General features: G+C 42.7%; 1 protein-coding gene across 4 annotated transcripts in view; it reads right to left on the bottom strand.

The window, feature by feature from the left end:
* gnpat (glyceronephosphate O-acyltransferase) overlaps nucleotides 1-21,550 on the bottom strand; it is a 67,948-nt gene extending 46,398 nt beyond the window's left edge. The window contains exons 1-7 of one of the 4 annotated variants that reach the window (XM_087978941.1): nucleotides 21,334-21,541; nucleotides 19,763-19,846; nucleotides 19,097-19,288; nucleotides 16,471-16,647; nucleotides 4,374-4,503; nucleotides 4,108-4,235; nucleotides 1,627-1,702 (exon numbers count right to left, since the gene is read on the bottom strand). In XM_087978941.1, coding sequence (XP_087835067.1) covers nucleotides 1,627-1,702; nucleotides 4,108-4,235; nucleotides 4,374-4,503; nucleotides 16,471-16,647; nucleotides 19,097-19,279 — 694 coding nt within the window. In that variant the 5' untranslated portion in view covers nucleotides 19,280-19,288; nucleotides 19,763-19,846; nucleotides 21,334-21,541. Of the gene's footprint in view, nucleotides 1-1,626; nucleotides 1,703-4,107; nucleotides 4,236-4,373; nucleotides 4,504-16,470; nucleotides 16,648-19,096; nucleotides 19,289-19,762; nucleotides 19,847-21,333 lie in introns of all 4 variants that reach the window. The other 3 variants (XM_087978934.1, XM_043680846.2, XM_087978949.1) reach the window with 3 other exon arrangements.
* Nucleotides 21,551-21,808: the final 258 nt, after the last annotated feature.

Here is a 21,808-nt window from a genome sequence, read left to right as displayed (position 1 = left end):
ACCATATGCTTGCAGTCTATGACTTCTGCACTGGTTTGGTCTCTGGCAAGATTCTGTGATACAACATGAACACTGAGTTTTAAGTGACAAATATACATTACATTTTGCTTCTCTTTCTACTCCAACACCAATCCCACTTTCCCTTTTTTTCCCTCATTGTATCTGTCTACCTGTCCTGCCTAGTTGAATTGTGGCAGGAATATGTGAGGTGGTGATGCTTTACTGAAAGTTTCATAACTTCCTCTTACTTCTCAGATGAAACTACTCCAAGTGTACTGATTCATAGTCCACAGAGAGTCCAAAAGCTAACTATGACAGTTGTGTAAGGTGCACCCGATTGTGTCTGATACACAGAACAATTTCCTGTTTTAGTGTGTTGGTGGGACTACAGCAACTAATGAACTTGAAAGACCCTATACAGACAACAAGCGAAACTAATGTCATTTACAAAATACCGTGCAAGGACTGTAACAAACACTACACTGGACAAACAGGCAGAAAACTAGCCACCAGGATACAACAACAAAAGACAGCCACAAAAAGACATGGCATGACATGACATGACATGACCCTCTGTCACTAGTATCCTCACATACGGATGAGGAAGGATACCACTTCGACTGAGACAATACAGCCATCCTAGGACAAGCCAAACAAAGACACGCACGAGAATTCCTAGCAGCATGGCATTCCAACCGGAACTCTATCAACAAACACATCGAGTTAGACCCCATCTACCACCCCCTGAGAAAAGGAACGGGAAGTGACTTCACCACAGGGAATAACATCACCAACCCAAAGAAACCCAAACATACAAATAGAAAGCAGGAATTTTCAGCAGTGCATCACCTGAGGCCCACTGAAGATGTTACCTAGTAGGGTGACGAAACATCTGGAAAAGACCTTCCAGCTCAGCGAGCAAACCTACATCTAAAACCTCAACCTGAGCTACTAATCTTCTCAAAACTTGCTAATTTCCAATGTTGTTGTAATGATATAACACAATCTCCAAATCTCAGGGGATAAAAGCCTGTGCAGCCAGGACTGTGACTGGCTGATGTGTTGTGTGAAACGAGAATCTCATCCGATGATCATATAACAGAAAATGTCTGTTAACCATAGTTTGGTGAGTTTTGCTTTATTCCTGGGCAACTTTGTGTTGTGTCTGAGGGTCTGTTAGCAAGCAATGTTTGTGTTACACCCCTTTGCTGCCTCAAACACATTGTTTTTATAAGGGATACATTAACATAATGGTGCTAGATTGGCACTCGTAACTCAGAGGTCATGAATTCAAAGTCCACTATGGTCATCGACAAAGTGGAATTCACATTTATGGTCTTGATTCACATTAATTTGTAGATTTTGTGTTGTGGATGACCAGCCATCTGTGATTTTGGACTGTGAATTACAGCAGGCGCACATGGTACCAGAGTCCTTGAAGGAAGTGGAAGATGGTTACAGGTGATCATAGGCCTTTCCTGTTAGCTACACAAAGACAACAGATGTTAAAAAGAACTAAACTATACACAAAACATTTTGGACTTGAATAGTTTAGGATTTCATGATCAGAGAATTTTAGTGACAAAGGAGCTTCTGAACCCCTCAAAAACATACTCTCAAGCTCACCTAATTTGGGAGTCAGAGATTTTCCAGTACGGCTTCTAGTCCCTTCCACAAAAAATTCAACTGGAGCGTCACCGTTCTGAAAACGAGTTTTTAGTTAATACACAAGCTTTCACTGGTATATAAAAATGATGATCACTTATCAAATAACATTATTGATGGGGAAAAAAGACTTCACAGACTTTTCCTCTCTAACACACTAAGCAGAGGTTAACAAGGCAATTTGGACCAGATGTTTGTAACACCTGGAATTTTCACACTATAAACTAGGCAATGAACACTGTAGGACTATTTCAGCAATTCTGCACTTTCACAAACAGTCTTGTGATGATTCTAAGACCAGTGCTATCATTCAGCAAGGTTTAATAATGGTAATTCGGATTGCTGAGTGAAGGCTTACATGATTAAATTGCTATGTTGCATCAGTTCTATTAATGAGCTTGCTTTAAATGGCAGAGCTAAATAAACAACATGTGTTATATTGGATACATGCAGATTGAAGAATTTTCTAGTGATAGTGAGAAACATGCACGTTATTCATTCAGCTTAATTATCCACCTCACAATAAACTATTTTTTAGAAGCAGTTAAAATGTTCCTTTACCCTGAAGCATGAGATTTTCAAAACAGTAACATGGCACCATACCTACAAGATCATAATAACAGGAAATCTATCTCTGATTTAAAACTAACAACTGATCTAACATCAACTGCTGTTTGCAGTTCCAGAAGAGAGTTCCAAACCTTTACAACCTTTTTATGTGTAGAAGTGCTTCCTAACAACTGTCCTAAATATTCTGGCCCTACTTTTAGACAATGCCTCCTCTTCTGTTGAATACACATGAGTAGAAAAGTTGGGTTTTAACATTTATTGGAATGATATAACTGATAATAATTTAGTCACCTGTTATTCATAAATCATCCATTTCTGTACCCAGGTCCTTGTATGGCTCAGGGATAACTTTGCAGAAAATGAAAAACTCTAAACTCTCTTCACCATGAGAAACAGTCTCCTCTGAATCCTTTCAAAGGCACCCTCCATCTTCTGCTCAGATGTTAAGTATAAGAAACCTAACATTTAAACTGCCTCTGCTTTCTTCAGGCACCCAATCTCCTCTGTACCATGGTTTTTATCCCATCTCCCCCTGGACCCACCAAACTCCAGTTCCTGATCAGTCAATGTCTCCCTTTGGTATGCTCTGATCACTGATACCAGCTACTTGTTTCTATTCATTAACATTACCACTGTAAATTGGAAAAATTGCTACCAGGTCCTCCTCAAGTAGCATTTCCAACTACTCACCAGCCTCAATATTCCTTATATTCCTTATCCTCCTGAATCCTGGAATGCATAATTCCTTGATTTACATCTGCGCTACTTCGTGTATGAAAGATTACAATCAGGTTTTTGCTCTGCATACAGCACCAGGACACTGTAAGCAACACCCCATTGGACAGCAGCAATGATCTTAATATATACCTTTACATCTCCTGACTACACTTCACTAACTCTTTTAATGCTGACCTTCCCAGCGGTTTCCTCACGTACTTTAGCTCCAGCCCCTCTTCACCTTGCCATTTGCCTCACTGCCGTCAAAACACACAAGATTCTTCTTGTCAACCATGATTTGGTCCCACTGTCCCTCTTCCTTTTCTTTTTAATCTATAATAGGTAAAGCACCCAAAGATATCTAAATGTAATACAAGCTGTGAGTAAACTAATTTTCTCAATGATTATTTCAGGTTAGTGTTGGACAAATGCAAATGAATTTCCAGTTATTTCAGTCACTGATGCATAGCAAAAGTACATAACACAATACAATGCTCTGTTCGTTCTGCAGAGTAAGAAGACTACTGCACTGTTTATGATTATATTTAGGTTGTTCAACTGAAGTTAAGAAATAATCGTTTTTTTTAATTCTAAATGTTTTTGATGTGATTACTAAGATTACTTGGTCAGGAACGACTCATTCAAGAGAAATAACCAATTTAAAATGTTTCTAAACTGTTTGGAAAATCAATTTGCATAGAAGGATATTGGAGCATAAACTGTTTTGCCACAGAGTGTACATTAAGTAGAAGCCATTGTTTCTTTTATGGCAAAAGTGGTTAAAATGTGAAATCAAGTTGCAACAAAATGTGGACAGCGGGCAGTGGAAATCATTTCAGATTGCTCTAGCACACAAATTGGGCCAGGTGGCCTTCTATTGCATTTTAATGAGTGTTTTAAGTTAATACAGGAGGATAAGATCACTGAACAGTCTTCAGCAGTAATGTTGTTAGTTAGGTATAAACTTCAAAACCGTTTCAACAAGACCGGCTCTTCGAATGCTCCTGACCTGCTGTGCTTTTCCAGCACCACTCTGATCTAAACTCTGGTTTCCGGCATCTGCAGTCCTCACTTTTGCCAAGATGTTAACAATGTCAACACATCTAACAGAATACCAATTCATCCATTTAATGCACTGATAAACAGAATACTGACCCGCAAAATAGTTTTCACATATTCAGAAAAAACTGCCCAGTACAATTTGTCTCCTCCAAATGAACGGCGAATGAAAAAAGCACCTGACATTCGCAGCATCTCTCCAACTATTTTCATTCCCATAAAATCTGTGGAAGAAGCAAACTTATTGCTCAAGTACAAGTTAGGATCAGAATAAAAGTAGATTTTAAGTCGAATCATATTCCATTGTGTAAACAGGATTTAAATTAATTATGCTTAGCTTCTGAATTAAAACTGTTAGTTACCCATTCCAGCAGCAATGACTGGCAGGCAGAGGTCATAACTGTACATGATATATGACAACATGAGGAAGTCTATGTAGCTGCGATGGCTTGGCAGTAGAACAACTGGATAATCTTGTATAGCCTGATGTAGCTGAAATAAAAGAACACATTTACAGGTTTATTTAATATAGGTGAATTTAATTTTAAAAATAAATGTTTGTCCATACAAAAGTAAGCAAAGCAAGCTGTACATCACTCAATGGAAGGTAACTAGCATGACAAACTTTGTAAGCAAGTGCGGTTTATACTGCCACTCTATACCATTCACTATTGAAGTGTATATGTGGACCACATGCACCAGCAACATAGCAAAGGAAGGTTGGTCCTCAGGTCAGAAGGTTTATCTATATTGTAATAGTGGGAAGTTGACCCCTACTTCAGGATCGGAAAGACAGGACTCACTTGTGCAGGAAGCCTGAGACAGGAGGCAACATTTAGAGTGCAGGAGAGGGATGATGATTTTCATCAATATAGCCACAATCCTTCTTTATAGAAAAAATATGGAACAAAGACAAACAAAGAAAACTAAACAAGGGATGACCAATTGTTCCGTGAAAGGTGACATTTAGAGAACAAGAGAGACAACGTTAGGGAGTGAATTCGAGATGATCAGCAGGAGGATCACAATTCCCAATGTTGGGTGAAAATCCACATAAGTAACACAGCACTAATAAAAATATACCTAACTCAAACAACCACTTTAAGCAGGAAACTAGACAGGAAAAGAAACATCAGGCATTCAGAGAATTTTAAAAATAAAGCTCCAAAGTGCAACAACAATTTAGTCCATAAAAGAACATAATAACAGGAGTAAGCCAATACGCCTAGACAGTCTGCTCTACCATTCAATGAGATTCAATGATCAGCAACTCCACTTTCCTGCCTTTGCCCTATAGCCCTGATTTTGTTCCTGATTACAAATCTATTTCAATCTTAAATAGACTTAACAACCCTGCCTCTACAGCGTTCTGCAGTAAAGAATTCCACAGATTCACTAGCCTCAGAAGAAATTCCTCCTCAACCCTGTTTTAAATGGGATGACCAGTTACTCTGTGATCACATCCCCTGGTCTAGACTCTTCGACAACAGGAAACAACCTTTCTACCTTGTCAAGTCTCTTATGATTCTCATATTTTTCCTCATTCTTCAAAACTCCAAAGATTGCATTCCCATTTACCCAACTTCTTCGCATTAGACAGTCCCTCCATACATACGATTAGTCTAGTGAACTTTCTCTCGACTACCTCCATTGTCAGTATAGCTTTCCTTAGAGGAGGAGCATAAAACGTTCCTGTAATCTAGCTGTAGACTGACTAGTACCTTATATTAGAGTGGTGCTGGAAAAGCACAGCAGGTCAAGCAGCATCCGAGGAGCAGGAAATTTGATGTTTCAGGCAAAAGCCCTTCATCAGGAACTTTTGCCTCGTACCTTGTATCGTTTCAGCAAGATTTCCCTATTTTTATACACTATTTCCTTTGATATTCCACTTGCCTTTCCTATTATCTGTTGAACTTTTATGCTAGCTTTTTGTGATTTGTGTTTGAGGACCCCCAAATCCCTCTGTGCTGTATCCCTCTACAGTCATTCTCCACTTAAATAAAATTCAGCACCTTTATTCTTCCTGCCAAAGTGCATAATCTCACATTTTCCTACATTATATTGCATCTGCCAAGTTTTGTCCACTTGTTTAACCTGTCTTTCTCCCTCTGCAGATTCTTTGAATCATCCTCACCACTTCTCTTCCGACCTATTTTTGTGTTGTCCCCAAAGTTGGCCTTAGATAGCTCACTTTCCTCATCCAAGTTATTTATACATGTTGTAAATAACTGTGGCTCCAGCACTAATCACTATGGCACTCCTCTAGTTACAGGTTGTCATCCTGAGAATGCCCCTTTTATCCAAACGCTGGTCTTCTGAGTTAGTCAAGCCAAATCCATGCAAATAGACTACCATGGACTCTTATTTTATTAAGAAGACTAACATATGGTACCTTATCCAGCACCTTCTAAACTTTCAAACATATTACATCAACTGCTTCCCCTTCAACTATCCTGCTTGTTACCTTCTCAAACAACAATATATTTGTCTGACATGATTTCCCCTTTATGAAGCCCTACTAACACTGCTTGACCATACTATGTATTTCAAATGCTGTTATTATATCCTTTATTATAGTCTCTAACATTTTCCCAATAGCAGATATTAAGTTAACTGACCTATAGTTACTTGTTATTTTGTCTCTTTTCCTTTCTAAATAAAAGTTGTTGCATTGGCTGGTTTGTAATCCTCTGGAACTTTCAGTAGCTACAACAGGCATCCCTTATTGTTTGTGGTATTCATAAATGATGTAGATGAGAAGGAGGGGGTGTTAAAGAGAGGGTATTTAAGTTCTGGATGACACAAAGATTGGCCAGGTAATTGACAGTGAGGAAGGAGATCTGATGTTACAGGGAGATACAGGCAGGCTGATCAGATTGGTAGATCAGTGGCAGATGGAAATTAACCCTCAAATGTGAGGTGGTGTACTTAGGAAGAATTAACAAACCAAGGAGTACTCAAAGAATGGCAAAACACTAAAAGCTCAGAGGAACAAACAGTTCTTGGGTGCCTAACAACAGATTTCTGAAGATGGCTGGACAGGTTAATAGGGTAGGATTCTGGATCAGTGGTGCTGGAAGAGCACAGCAATTCAGGCAGCATCCGAGGACAGGCAAAATCGACGTTTCGGGCAAAAGCCCTTCATCAGGAATAAAGGCAGAGAACCTGAAGCGTGGAGAGATAAGCTAGAGGAGGGTGGGGGTGGGGATAGAGTAGCATAGAGTACAATAGGTCAGTGGGGAAGGAGATGAAGGTGATAGGTCAGGGAGGAGAGGGTGGAGTGGATAGGTGGAAAAGGAGCTGGGCAGGTCGGACAAGTCCGGACAAGTCAGGGGATCGTGTTGCTGGAGGTTAGAAACTAGGATGAGGTGGGGGAAGGGGAAATGAGGAAGCTGTTGAAATCCACATTGATGCCCTGGGGTTGAAGTGTTCCGAGGCGGAAGATGAGGCGTTCTTCTTTCATGCGTCTGGTGGTGAGGGAGCGGCGGTGGAGGAGGCCCAGCACCTCCATATCCTCGGCAGAGTGGGAGGGGGAGTTGAAATGTTGAGCCACGGGGCGATTTGGTTGATTGGTGCGGGTGTCTCGGAGATGTTCCCTAAAGCGCTCTGCTAGGAGGCGCCCAGTCTCCCCAATGTAGAGGAGACCGCATCGGGAGCAACGGATACAATAAATGATATTAGTGGATGTGCAGGTAAAACCTTGATGGATGTGGAAGGCTCCTTTAGGGCCTTGGATGGAGGCGAGGGAGGAGGTGTGGGCACAGGTTTTACAGTTCCTGCGGTGGCAGGGGAAAGTGCCAGGATGGGAGGGTGGGTCGTAGGGGGGCGTGGACCTGACCAGGCAGTCACGGAGGGAACGGTCTTTGCGTGCCCTGGTCATGGTGCATGGAGGTGTAGAGGGATTGGATATCCATGGTGAAGATGAGGCGTTGGGGGCCGGGGAAACGGAAGTCTTGGAGGAGGTGGAGGGCGTGGGTGGTGTCTCGAACGTATGTGGGGAGTTCCTGGACTAGGGGGGATAGGACAGTGTTGAGGTAGGTAGAGATGAGTTCAGTGGGGCAGGAGCATGCTGAGACAATAGGTCGGCCAGGGTGGTCAGGCTTGTGGATCTTGGGAAGGAGGTAGAACCGGGCAGTGCGGGGTTCCCGGACTATGAGGTTGGAAGCTGTGGGTGGGAGATCTCCTGAGGTGATGAGGTTCTGTATGGTCTGGGAGATGATGGTTTGGTGATGGGGGGTGGGGTCATGATCAAGGGGGCGGTAGGAAGAGGTGTCCTCGAGTTGGCGTTTGGCTTCAGCGATGTAGAGGTCAGTGCGCCAGACTACCACTGCGCCCCCTTTGTCCGCTGGCTTGATGGTGAGGTCAGGATTGGAGCAGAGGGATTGGAGGGCTGCGTGTTGTGAGGGTGAGAGGTTGGAGTGGGGGAGGGGGGTCGACAGGTTGAGGCGGTTAATGTCCCGGCGGCAGTTGGAAATGAAGAGGTCGAGGGCAGGTAATAGGCCAGCGCGGGGTGTCCAGGTGGATGCAGTGTGTTGGAGGTGGGCGAAGGGGTCCTCGGAAAGTGGGCGGGAGTCTTGATTGTGAAAGTAAGCTCGGAGGCGGAGGCGACGGAAGAATTGTTCGATGTCACGGCATGTATTAAATTCATTGATGCGTGGACGGAGGGGGACGAAGGTGAGTCCTTTGCTGAGGACTGATCGTTCGTCCTCAGTGAGGGGGAGGTCTGGGGGGATGGTGAAAACTCGGCAGGGCCGGGAGCTGGGAGCTGGTGTGGGTGTAGAGCTGGGAGTGGGGTCGGAGCCAGTACCTGGTGTGGGTGTGATGGTGGGGGGAATGGGGGTAGAGTCATGAGCAGGGGTAGTGTTCCCCTCGGGGTTCTGGGGGGTGGGGATAGTGACAGTGGGGTCTGTGGGGGGCGTGTCAGCAGAATGCAGGTGAGTGGCGTTGGTGGGGACGGAAGTGGTGGCAGACACGGCAGTAGGGGTGGCGGAAGTCACTGAGCGTGTGGCATCGGCGATGATGTGAGGGCCGGAAGTGGCTGTGGGAGTGGCCATGATGGGGGCAGAAGTGACATCATCAATCAGCGTGGGGGTGGTAGCTGCATCAGCCGCATGGCTAATGGTATTTCCGAGGCCAGGGGAATCTTCTGGAATGTTCGAGGAGCGCTGGTTATGGAGGTGGGTAGATAGTTAAGACAATATATAGAATGCTTGTCTTTATAGTCAATGCACGGATTGTAGGAGCAGGGAGGTTATGGTGCAGCTGTAGAACTTTGGTTAGGACAGGTGGAGTACTGATTGCAGTTCCCATCACCACACTTTAGGAAGGATGTGACTGCATCAGAAGAGGTGCAGAGGAGATTTACCAGCATGTTACCTGGGATGCAGCATTTCTTCGATGAACAGTATGGAGTACTGTATTTTGTTTGTTATTATTTATTACTTTATTTTACTATATTTACTGTATCAAGTTCTGGTTGCCCTGTTATAGGAAGTATATTATTAAGCTGGAGAGGGTTCAGAAGAGATTTACCAGAATGTTACCCAGAATGGAGGGTTTGAGTTATAAGGAGAGGCTAGATAGGCTGGGACATTTTTGCACTGGAGCACAGGAGGTTGAGGGGTGATGTTATTGAAGTTTATAAAATCATGAGGGATATAAATCATGAGGTCCTGAAAGAAGAATTCAGGGATCTAGGAGAGAAATTAAAGAGAAGGACCTCAAAGGTATTGATCTCGGGATTACTACCAGTGCCACGTGCTAGCCAGCATTGAAATGAAAAAATAGGGAGGATGAACACGTGGCTTGAGAGATGGTGTAGGAGGGAGGGGTTCAGATTTGTTAGACACTGGGACCGGTTCTGGGGAAGGTGGGACTTTTACAAAATGGACGGTCTACATCTGAACCAGACCAGAACCAATTTCCTTGGGGGAGTTTTTGCTACTGCTATTGGGGAGGTTTTAAACTAATGTGGCAGGGGGCTGGGAACCAGCAGAGAAAACAAGTAGGCAGTGAGGTGGAGATTGGAGACTGTAAGAATTATGAAGATAGCATTAATAAAGGGAAGAGTAGGCAGAGAGCAGATGAGCGCAAAAAAATTGGTGGCATTAAATGCATCTACTTTAATACAAGGAGTATAGTGTGTAAGGCAGATGAACTTAGGACTTGGATTGGTGCCTGGGAGTATGAGACTTGATTGAAGACAGGGCATGATGACTGGCAATTAAATGTTCCAGGATATAGGACAGAGAGGGAAGTAAAAGGGGGGGATGGAGTTGCATTGCTGGTCAAGGACAATATCACGGCTGTGCTAAAGGAGCACACTATGGAGGTCTTGGGTAGTGAGGCATAATGGGTGGAGCTGAGAAATAAGAAGGATGCAGTCACACTGTTGGGGCTGTATTACAGGCCTCCCAACAGTGTGCATGAGATAGAAGAACAAATAAGTAAACAGATTATGGAAAGATGAAGAGGCAATAGGGTAGTGGTGATGGGAGATTTTAATTTTCCCAACATTGACTGGGATACATTTAATGTCAGAGGTCTGGATGGGGTAGAATTTGTAAGAAGCATCCAGGAGAGTTTTCTAGAGCAGTATGTCAATAGTCCGACGAGGGAAGGGGCCATATTGGACCTGGTACTGGTGAACGAGCTCGGACAGGTGGTAGAAGTTGTGGAGGGGGATTTCTTTGGGAACAATGACCACAATTCTGTAAGTTGTAGAATACTCGTAGATAAAGAAGAGAGTGGTCCTAAGGGAAGAGTACTAAACTAGAGAAAGGATTGGTCTACTAAAGGATAATGAAGGATGGCTGTGTGCCGAACCTGAGAGAATGGGTGAGATTCTGAATGATTACTTTGCATCAATGTTCACTGAGGAGAGGAACATGATGAATGTTGAGATTAGAGATAGAAGTTTGATTACTCTGGATCACGTTGGCATAAGTAGGGAAGATGTGTTGGGTCGGCTAGAGGTTATTAAGTGGACAAATCCTCAGGACCGGATGGGATCTATCCCAGGTTGCTAAGGGAGGCGAGAGGAAATAGCTGAAGCCCTGACAGATATCTTTGTGGCAAGCTTAAATACAGGTGAGGTGCCGGAGGACTGGAGGGTTGCTCATGTTGTCCCCCTGTACAAGAAGGGTAGTAGGGACATTCCGGGTAACTACAGACCAGTGAGCCTGGTGTCGGTGGTGGGAAAGTTGTTGGAGAAGGTAGGATTTATTTATATTTAGAAAAGAATGGGCTTATCACTGATAGGCAACATGGTTTTGTGCGGGGGAGATCGTGCCTTACCAACTTAATAGAGTTCTTCGAGGAAGTGACCAAGTTGATAGATGAAGGAAGGGCTGTTGATGTCATATACATGGACTTTAGTGAGGCGTTTGAGAAGGATCCCCATGGTAGACTAATAGAGAAAGTGAAGTCATATGGTGTGCAGGGTGTTCCAGCTAGGTGGAACAGAGAGTAGTAGTTGAAAGTAGTTTCTCGAAATGAAGTAAGGTGACCAATGGTGTTCCACAGTGTTTGTAAAATACATAAATGATCTGGAAGAAGGCACTGTTGGTATGATCAGCAAGTTTGCAGATCACACGAAGATTGGTGGAGTAGCAGAAAGCATAAGGGACTGTCAGAGAATACAGGAAGATATAGATAGACTGGAGAGTTGGGCGGAAAAGTGGCAGATGGTTTTCAATTGAGACAAATGTGATGTGATGCAAGACTAATTCTAGAGCGAATTATACAATGAACGGAAGAGCCTTGGGAAAAGTTGATGGGCAGAGAGATCTGGGAGTTCAGGTCAATTGTACCGTGAAGGTTACTGCACAGGTGGATAGAGTGGTCAAGAAGACATATAATATGCTTGCCTTCATCGGACGGGGTATTGAGTATAAGAGCTAGCAAGTCATGTTAACATTGTACAAGACATTGGTTCGGCCGCATTTAGAATACTGTGTACAGTTCTGGTCGCCACATTACCAAAAGGATGTGGATGCTTTGGAGAAGTGCAGAGAAGGTTTACGAGGATGTTGCCTGGTATGGAAGGTACTAACTATGAAGAAGGGTTGAGTAGGTTTATTTTCATTAGAAAAAGGAGATTGAGAGGGGACCTGATTGAGGTTTATAAAATCATGAAGGGTATAGTCAGGGTGGATAGAGACAAGCTTTTTCCCAGGGTGAAGGATTCAATAATGCGAGGTCACGCTTTAAAGATGAGAGGTGAAAAATTTAAGGGGGATACACGCAGCAAGTACTTCACACAGAGGGTGGTGGGCGTTTGGAACACGTTGCCTGCAGAGGTGGTAGAGGCAGGCACAGTAAATTCATTTAAGATGCATCTGGATAAATACATGAGTAGGTGGGGAGTAGAGGAATACAGATGCTTAGGAATTGACTGACAGGTTTAGACAGTACATTTGGTTTGGCTCAGGCTTGGAGGCCCAGGCTTGTTCCTGGGCCGTAAATTTTCTTTGTTCTAAATAAGGCATTTATTTAGAATGGCAGTTGTCTTTTCCCTACAATGGGGGATTTCATGACCAGGGAGCATATTTTTAAAATGAGCAGAAAGATATAAAAAAGACATGAGGGACAACTTTTTTTAAAAACACAGTAGTACCTATATGGAATGTGGTACTAAGTGGTGGATGCAGGTACTTTCAAACATTTAAAGACATTTGGATAAATTAATGAATAAGAAATTTGAGGGATATGGGCCAAGCACAAGCAGGTGGGACTAGTTCAGTTTGGAATTACGATTGGCATGGACTGAAGGCTCTGTTTCCATGCTGTATCTCTCTATAAGAGAGGCTGGATTAACTTGGGTTGTTTCCTTTGGAGCAGAAAAGTTTGGACGGGAACCTGACAGAGGTGTATAAAATTATGAAGGCCACGGACAAGGTGAACAGAAAGCAGCTGTTCCCCTTAGTCAAAGGTCAAGGATAAGGAGACACACATTTAAACTGAAAGGCAGGATGTTTACAGAGGATGTGAGTAAAATCTTTTTCACCCAGAGGGCGATGAGGTTCTCGCATGCATTGCTTGAGCAGGTAGTTGCTGTGGGAAATCTCAACCTCTAAGAAATACTTGGCTGAACAACTAAAGTGTCATACATTTAAGGCTATGGGCCTAGTGCAAGAAAGTGGGGCTACTGTATGCTGAAGTGTATTTTTTATCATTAGACTGATGGGCTGGAGGGCCTCTTCTGTAATGTACAATTTAATGGTTCTATGAAACCTTCTTTCTCACTGGGATATATCTTTGTTGTGAGTCATGAACTATTTTCATAAATATCCTGTTTCTCAAATGGTGTTTCTCAACCATCTTTGTTGCTAAACTCATTTCCCAGTTGTTCCTGACCCATATTCGCCCTTCTCAAACTGAACTGTTTCATGGGGGAATCTTTTACTCTGATATAATTTAGTAAATTGCCTCATTACAAATCACTAGGTCTAAAATAGCCGGATCCTGGCTTGGATTCACAACATATTATTTTAAGAAGCGGTCACGAATACATTGTGAAATTTTTCTTTTGGCAACCTTTGCCAATCTGACTATTCCAATCTACATGAAGATTAAGGTGTAGCCACAATTAATGTAGTGGCTTTTTTACATAGCATTGCCATTTGATTTATTCTCTATCCTTTGTACAGCTATTGTTAGGGGGTATATAGACTAGTCACACCTTTGTCATCCTTTTATTTAGAGTCATAGAGATGTACAGCATGGAAACAGACCCTTTGGTCCAACCTGTCCATGCCGACCAGATATCCCAACCCAATCTAGCTCCATCTGCCAGCACCTGGCCCATATCTCTCCAAACCCTTCCTATTCATATACTCATCCAAATACCTCTTAAATGTTGCAATTGTACCAGCCTCCACCACTTCCTCTGGCAGCTCATTCCATACATGTACCACCCTCTGAGTGAAAAAGTTGCCCTTTTATATCTTTCCCCTCTCATCCTAAACCTATGCCCTCTAGTTCTGGATTCCCCGACCCCAGGGAAAATACTTTGCCTATTTATCCTTTCCATGCCCCTCATAATTTTGTAAACATCTATAAGGTCACCCCTCAGCCTCCGACGCTCCAGGGAAAACAGCCCCAGCCTGTTCAGCCTCTCCCTGTAGCTCAGATTCTCCAACCCTGGCAACATCCTTGTAAATCTTTTCTGAACCTTTTCAAGTTTCACAACATCTTTCTGATAGGAAGGAGACCAGAATTGCACACAATATTCCAACAGTGGCCTAACCAATGTCCTGTACAGCCGCAACATGACCTCCCAACTCCTGTACTCAATACTCTGACCAATAAAGGAAAGCATACCAAACGCCTTCTTCACTATCCTATCTACCTGCGACTCCACTTTCAAAGAGCTTCAACCTGCACTCCAAGGTCTCTTTGTTCAGCAACACTCCCTAGGACCTTACCATTAAGTGTATAAGTCCTGCTAAGATTTGCTTTCCCAAAATGCAGCACCTCTCATTTATCTGAATTAAACTCCATCTGCCACTTCTCAGCCCATTGGTCCATCTGGCCCAGATCCTGAGGTAATCTGAGATAATCCTCTTCACTGTCCACAACACCTCCAATTTTGGTGTCATCTGCAAACTTACTAAATGTACTTCTTATGCTCGCATCCAAATCATTTATGTAAATGACAAAAAGTAGAGGACCCAGCACCGATCCTTGTGGCACTCCACTGGTCACAGGCCTCCAGTCTGAAAAACAACCCTCCACCACCACCTTCTGTCTTCTACCTTTGAGCCAGTTCTGTATCCAAATGGCTAGTTCTCCCTGTATTCCATGAGATCTAACCTTGCTAATCAGTCTCCTATGGGGAACCTTGTCGAACGCCTTACTGAAGTCCATATGCGCAACTGGATTCTACATCTTCCAATCCAAGATCATTTCTTGCTTTTGTATTTATTCCAGCCTGTACTAACAATGTCCTTTCCTTTCAAAATGTCTCAAACCCATGAATATTTAGCTCCCAGCTTTGATCTTATTGTAACCATGATTCTGAAATGGTGAAAGATCGTAACATTAATTTGTAGTTGCGCCGTTAATGCATTTATTTTGGTCTAAGTGCAATGTGAATTCAAGCAACATTAATTTTGCCTTTTTACCATTTTTTCCCCTTTCACCATTTTTACTGTTTTTTTAAATGTTTATTGACTCTGTCCTTTCCTGTTTCTGAGTGCAGTTAGCGAAGCACCTGCCCTGTAATATCCTCCTGCGTTCTAAGCCTTTGTTTCTCTCCTCCCATTACCCCTCTCAAAAAAAAAGCTTAATGCCCTCTCTACAGTCCTAGTTATTTGATTCGCTAGGATACTGGTTCCAACATGGTTTACATGAAGCTTGTCCACCAGAGCAGCTCCTTTCTACCCCAGTACAGGTGCCAGTGCCCCACAAACTTAAACCTATTCCAACCCTCACCAATTTTTGAGCCACACATTTAACTTTGATTTTATTTACCCAATGCAAATTTACCCATGACTCAGACTGTAATCCAAAGATTACCTTATTATTACCTTAAAAGTTCTGTTTTATTTTTTAAAGTTAGCTCCTCACTGTTCAAAATCTTTCAGCTCAATGTGCTCTCTAGTCCTTTAATTGTCAATAGGACTCCCCTCACTGCTGCAAATAATAGTCTCTTTCCTTCAAATTATACTGTTGCCTATTTCCCTCTCCAACTTGAGTGGATCCCGGTACCACAGTGCAGTGGTCAGTTCACTCATTCTCTCCTTGCAGTACCCATACTCATCTGAACAGTTTGCAAGAACCTCGATACTGTTGGACAACTGCAAGGGTCGAGGTTCCTCAGTTCCAATACCTAGGTCCTCATACCTGCCTCATCTGCAGTCACACCTTCCTGTCACTGTTCATAGATCTATTTTGAATTACCTAGTTTGAGGGGTGTTACTGTCCTCTGGAGCAAAATGCCCAGGTAACTTCCCCGTTCTCTGATGTGATGCAATGTCTTCAGGTCAGTTTACAGCTTCTCAAGCCAGATCTGAAGTTCCTCGAGTTGCAAACACTTACTACAGATGTACTTGCTTTGAAAACGCAGGTGTTTAGCAGCTTCTACATGTTCCAACAGCAACACACTGCCCATCCTGCCATCACTATTGTATTTTATATCATTTATAAATTAAATTACTCTAGATTCCTTGCTTTTTACAGTTTACCATATTTAATTTTTATGTTATAGAAACAAAATCTATCGCCAATAGCAATGTTATACTTAAGCAACTATTTTTGAAGAGAGAAGGGAACTCAGTGGAGACCTAAACACAAACTGAATACCTTATTTTTACTTTAAAGACTAGAAATACTCGCTAATCCTGCTCACCAATCAGCTTCTCTCCCTGCACTTGTTCATACTGTGGGCTAACCTATTTGTGCACACCGAGAAATATCATAGCTAAAGAACAAACCCCCACATTGATGGAAACTAACCTTCTGGATTCCTTCTTCGTTCACACGCACTTTCTGGAATAGGGCTTTAAATATTTTGCTCAGGGTAAATGCAAAGAACCGGACTACACTTAGCCGAAGATCATGGCCCATCTTCTCCAAAATGTCAGCTGCTTCGTCGCTAATGATATCCGGAGATTCACCAGTTTCTTTTGATAACTGATAAAATATAACAAATGTATAATTAAAGACAAAGTGACCTCATCACTTTGCTGAAGGTGTGTTTAAGGTGATGGCCTTTTATTTGTAGAAGCATGTGTCAGTTTTATTGAAAAGAGATTATGCTAATTTATGCCTGTGGCTTGTCCCAATTTAAATACTGTGGTTTTGAGAAAATTAATATTTGCCTTGAGTTGTGGTTCAAGTTTAATGGGGTTGAATTATTGAGTATATTAATGACTTTTTATAATTCTGCTTCTGCGTGAATCCAAGTATCCTAAATGTCAACATAAATATAGTCGGTAATGTTACTACGTGACTGCGTCACCTAACTAAGGAGCTACTGAGAAAGAAAAAATTGCAATCAAGAGAGTTCTCAAAAGGAATTGTGCCCTGATTCACACCAATTTGAAACGTGTAAAAATGCACTCTATTTCAAATATCATGTGAGAAACGAGATTGAAAAGCATAAAAAGAGAGAATAGAAACCAGAACCATGTCTGTTGATATTATGTTTATACTACAGCAAAAGATGTAGCATTGGAAATCTTAAAACGTATGAAAGTGGGAGGTAAATATTTCCTCAAATAAATAAAAGAATGAACTGTGCTTGCTGAAGTAAGGAAAAAAACATAAATTGCTGAAGAAACTCAGCAGGTCTGGCAGCATTTGTGGAGAGAAAGCAGACTTAATGTTTTAAGTCCAGGGACCATTCTTCAGAACTGACAGTACTTAAGAAAAGGTATTAATTCTGCTAATGATGGGGGGTGGGGGTGGTGCAAGAAAAGGAGTGAACTGATAGGTGAAGATGGAGCCCAGAGAGAGAGAAAGACAGTCAGGCAGACAAAGGGATGGCTGATAGTAAGGCAGGGAAGGAGAAAAGCTGATAAAAGGTTAATGAGTAATTGAAAATGGATTGGTTGTGCTGAAACAGCTAATCAGCCTGGTGAGGAGGTAGGTAAATGACATGGGAGGTGGTGTTCAGGCCCTAAAATTACTGAACTCAATACTGAGTACTAAAGGCTGCAAGGTTTCCAAGTAGAAGATGAGATTCTGTTCTTCTAGCTTGCTGTGAGCCTTGCTGGAGCACTGCAGCAGGCTCGAGACAGAATCTTTCCTGTTTCCTTACATCATTATGGAGCTCTAGGGCTAGTGATACAGTGGTTGACTATGGCAGACCTGCTTATATTTACTCAGAGCTATATTTATGACGAGGGACTTCTCCATACATATATGCACACTCTCAGACAAAACACACACACACACAATTTTTAATTCATACAGGAAGAAATAAGTCACTTCTGTTACGCGAATAGTCAGAAGTACTTTTTTTAAAAAGAACATACTGTTTAAAAAATGCTGGGGATTTGGATTCCAGCGGCAACAGCAGCACTACTGCACCTTCTTAGATATGCAAAAGGTGATGGTGAATTACCTTCATGAACTGCTGCTGTCACTGTGGTGAAGGTACTCCCACAGTATTGTTAGATTTTGACCCAATTACAATGAAAGATTGACCACAAATCAGGGTGAGATCTGACTCGAAAGGGAATGTGGAGGTGATGGCTTTCCCATGCTAATTGAATCAGGAATCAAGAGGACAAGAGCATATGCGCTTGAATTGAAGGAGAGAAAGGACATTTTGTGACGTAGATAATGCATGAAACTTCCTGCTTTTAACCACCTTGACAATATGATATAGGTGATTGAATTGTTGCTAAAATACCACAAAGGATTTTCCCATTGTTGGTAGCCTAGCACATAAATAATAACGAATTTCAAAATAGAAGATAGTTGTAATTTAACTATGCAGCTCACAATAAGCAAAATCATTTTCCACAAATATTAACAGATGTCAGCAAACTGTTGGGAAACTTCCTTTATATTCTGATCTGGTGGTGTTGGTTCTAATTGGATAACTCTTATATGGAATTCAGAAAGGCATAATGGGCTGAACGGGGAGAAAGTGAGGACTGCAGATGCTGGAGATCAGAGTCAAGAGTGTAGTGCTGGAAAAGCACAGCATGTCCGGCAGCATCCGAGGAGCAGGCGAATCGACATTTCGGGCATAAGCCCTTCATCAGGAATCAAGCCTGACGAAGGGCTTATGCCCAAAACGTCGATTCTCCTACTCCTCGGATGCTGCCTGATCTGCAGTGCTTTTCCAACCCTACACTCTCGATAATGGGCTGAACGGCCTCCTTCAGTTCTGTAAGATTTTATGTGTAAAATCATTTGGAGTCACTGTTTATTTTTTCTACACCTCTCTTAAGAAAGCAACACTGCTTTTCTCACCATTCTCAAAGAAGTCCAGAACCTAAGCCATGAATTATCAACACAGATCAACTTAATATAAATCAAAATCTCAGCTGGATTTTGAAAGATCCTATCACATATGCTATTGCAACCTTAATTAATATTTGACATTTTTAAATGTGGTGAACTTTACCTGTCTGATAACATATTGCACTTGGTCAGACTTCAATACAATGCTCCTGAGAGCACTAGGGGTACGGGGCACAAGATCCTTGTAAACTACTGGAGTGTAGCATCGCATGGCGTATCGGAGATCACTGCTGTGTCTGCGCTCTTCCATCAAGTCTTCAAATCCATCTCTTTTATTCAGTGTCATGTCCTTCTGCTATAATGCAAAAATATGATTTTCAATTAATATTTGTACATCCAGTCACGAGAATCAAATTCTTATTAAGAGATTACATTTTCATAAAACAAACATTCCATAATTACTGCAGCAGTGTTCTAAATAATGAAACCATGTGGAAGGGTGAGCTGCGAAGAGGATGTAGAGATGTGTCAGTGACATTTGGACAGGCTGAGTGAGTGGGCAAATGCATTACAAATGCAGTATATTGTGGATAAATGTGAGATTATCCACTTTAGTAGCAAAAGTAGGAAGGCAGACTGTTATTTAAATGCCTGTAAATTAAGCGAAGGGAACATTCAACAAGAGCAGGGTGAACTCATACACCAGCCACTGAAAGTAAGCATTCAGGAGCAGCAGTAAAGGAGGCAAATTGAATGTTGACCCTCATAGTCAGAGGATTTGAGTACAGGAAGAAGGATGCAATTATACTGTACATTTGTGAGGACATACCTGGAATATTATGAAAATGAAAACTATAGATGCTGGAAATCAGAATCAGAAATTGTTGGAGAAACTCAGCAAGTCTGACAGTATCTGTGGAGTGAAAGCAGAGTTAAGATTTTGTCCATGACTGACATATGAGGAGTAACTGAGTCAGTTAGGATTGTATTCACTGGAGTTCAGAATAATAAAGGGGGTATCCCATAGAAACCTATAAATTCTACTAAGACTAAACAGGTTAGATGCAGAAAAGTTGTTCCCAATGGAAGGGGTGTCCAGAACCAGACGTCATAGTTTAAGGTTAAAGGGTAAATCATTTAGGACTAAGATCAATAGAAATTTCTTCACCTAGAGTGTGGTGAGCCAGTGGAATTCCCTACCACAGAAAGTGGTCGAGGCTAAAAAAAATTGTATAATTTCAAGAAGGTAGATATAGTCGATGTGGCTAATGGAATCAAAGATTATGGGAAGACAGCAGGATTAGGTATTGAGCTCAATGATCAGTCGTGATCATACTGAATGTCAGCAGTGTCAAGGGGTTGAATGGTCTATTCCTGCTCTTATGTTTCTATGAAGAATAAAAATACAGAAGAGCACACCAGTTGTCTTAGTTATTATTAGTTGTTCAGAACTAGCACTCAATAGAAAGTAAATCCTTAAGTAAACAGAAATTTCACAATAGTTTGAGTTCTAATCTGAAGCAGATTAGTTTTCTGATATTGGCAGACCACACTGGTAGGTGCTGCATATTTTCATATCCTCCTAAATTACGCAACATGAAATTGAGGAGACCTTGCTAATGGGAAAACAAAGCAGAGGCCGCAAGGTCTCACACTGTGATGTTACATCCATCCACCTGTGGGAAACTGGCAGTTTTACATCTCAACCAGAGGACTGTGCCTCTAAAACTGAAGTATTTGCACAACACTGACTGGCAGCCTAGGATTCGAGCTTATGCTTTTAGAGCAGGATTTGAAATCCACATCCTTCAGATGAGAGAGTATTACCTATCGCTGAAGCACGACTGACTTAAGTTGTAATGTCGCATCGGTATCCCTCAAATTCAACCTTGAAAACTGTCTCCATTGATGCAAATCTGATGGGTACATTGCTTCCAAGGTGAGATTTTCTACCACTAAACCAAATCAGCTGGACCACAATATTGTCAAACTTCAGCGACTCTCATGATAACTGTCAGTACGCCATAAATCTAAATCACTATCGGTGATCCGTTCAGATAAATAATCTTTGGAGTTGCAAGCTTTCAACCCTTTAAACGATACTGTAGATTTATCCATCTACATGTTTATTCATATTCATTAAATATGTCAAACGCTGACATTTCCAATTGCTCCCCACTCCCTGCGTTACAATGAGGGACGGATCTCCAGCCACCAGCTTCCTAACCTCGATCTTCCTGAAGTCAAGGCCCAGAAGCTGATGCTTCACCCACATATCTTGGGCCAATCCTTCCTTCACACGGTGCAGCGAGCGGGCCTCACACCGCCCAGCGATTTATAGCAACAACTCAGTCAACGTCAGAACCCTGGCCATGACGATCGTGAAAAGCGCCCACTCACCGGGTACAGAGACTCCACAGCCGGACTCGCCATGCTGACTGTGACCAAGTGAGACATCTGCCTCTCATAATACCACTCGCACCCGCCTGCCTTCCCAATTAGGAAGCAAGGCTGAGGGGAGAGCAGGCACCCTGCCAAGGCCCCACACCATCCCGCAGCGCCATGCGATGCCAGGCCCCGGCACGAACCAAACCGACACGACACGACACAACCCAACCGTGTCAGCGCGCGCAGCACACAGCCCGGCCCCTCAGCCAACAGCCGGGCTCCAATCCAGCCCCGCCCTTCTCCACCACACCACCCACCCACCCGCTCATTGCGCCTAGCACCGCCCCCTCGACCGACGGCAGTCCCACCCCTCACATCAGCTCCGCCCCCTCATCCCACTCCGGCACCGCCCACTCGGCCAACGGCAGTGCCACTCCCTCGCTTCAGCTCCGCCCCCTCATCCCACTCCGGCACCGCCCACTCGGCC

This window comes from Chiloscyllium plagiosum, unplaced genomic scaffold (genome assembly GCF_037043375.1).
Source record: "Chiloscyllium plagiosum isolate Xiang-an unplaced genomic scaffold, Cpla_swu_hap1 HiC_scaffold_3, whole genome shotgun sequence".
NCBI lineage: Eukaryota > Metazoa > Chordata > Chondrichthyes > Orectolobiformes > Hemiscylliidae > Chiloscyllium > Chiloscyllium plagiosum.
The sequence above is the reverse complement of the archived record's forward strand: the minus strand, read 5'-3'. Positions and strand labels throughout refer to the sequence as shown.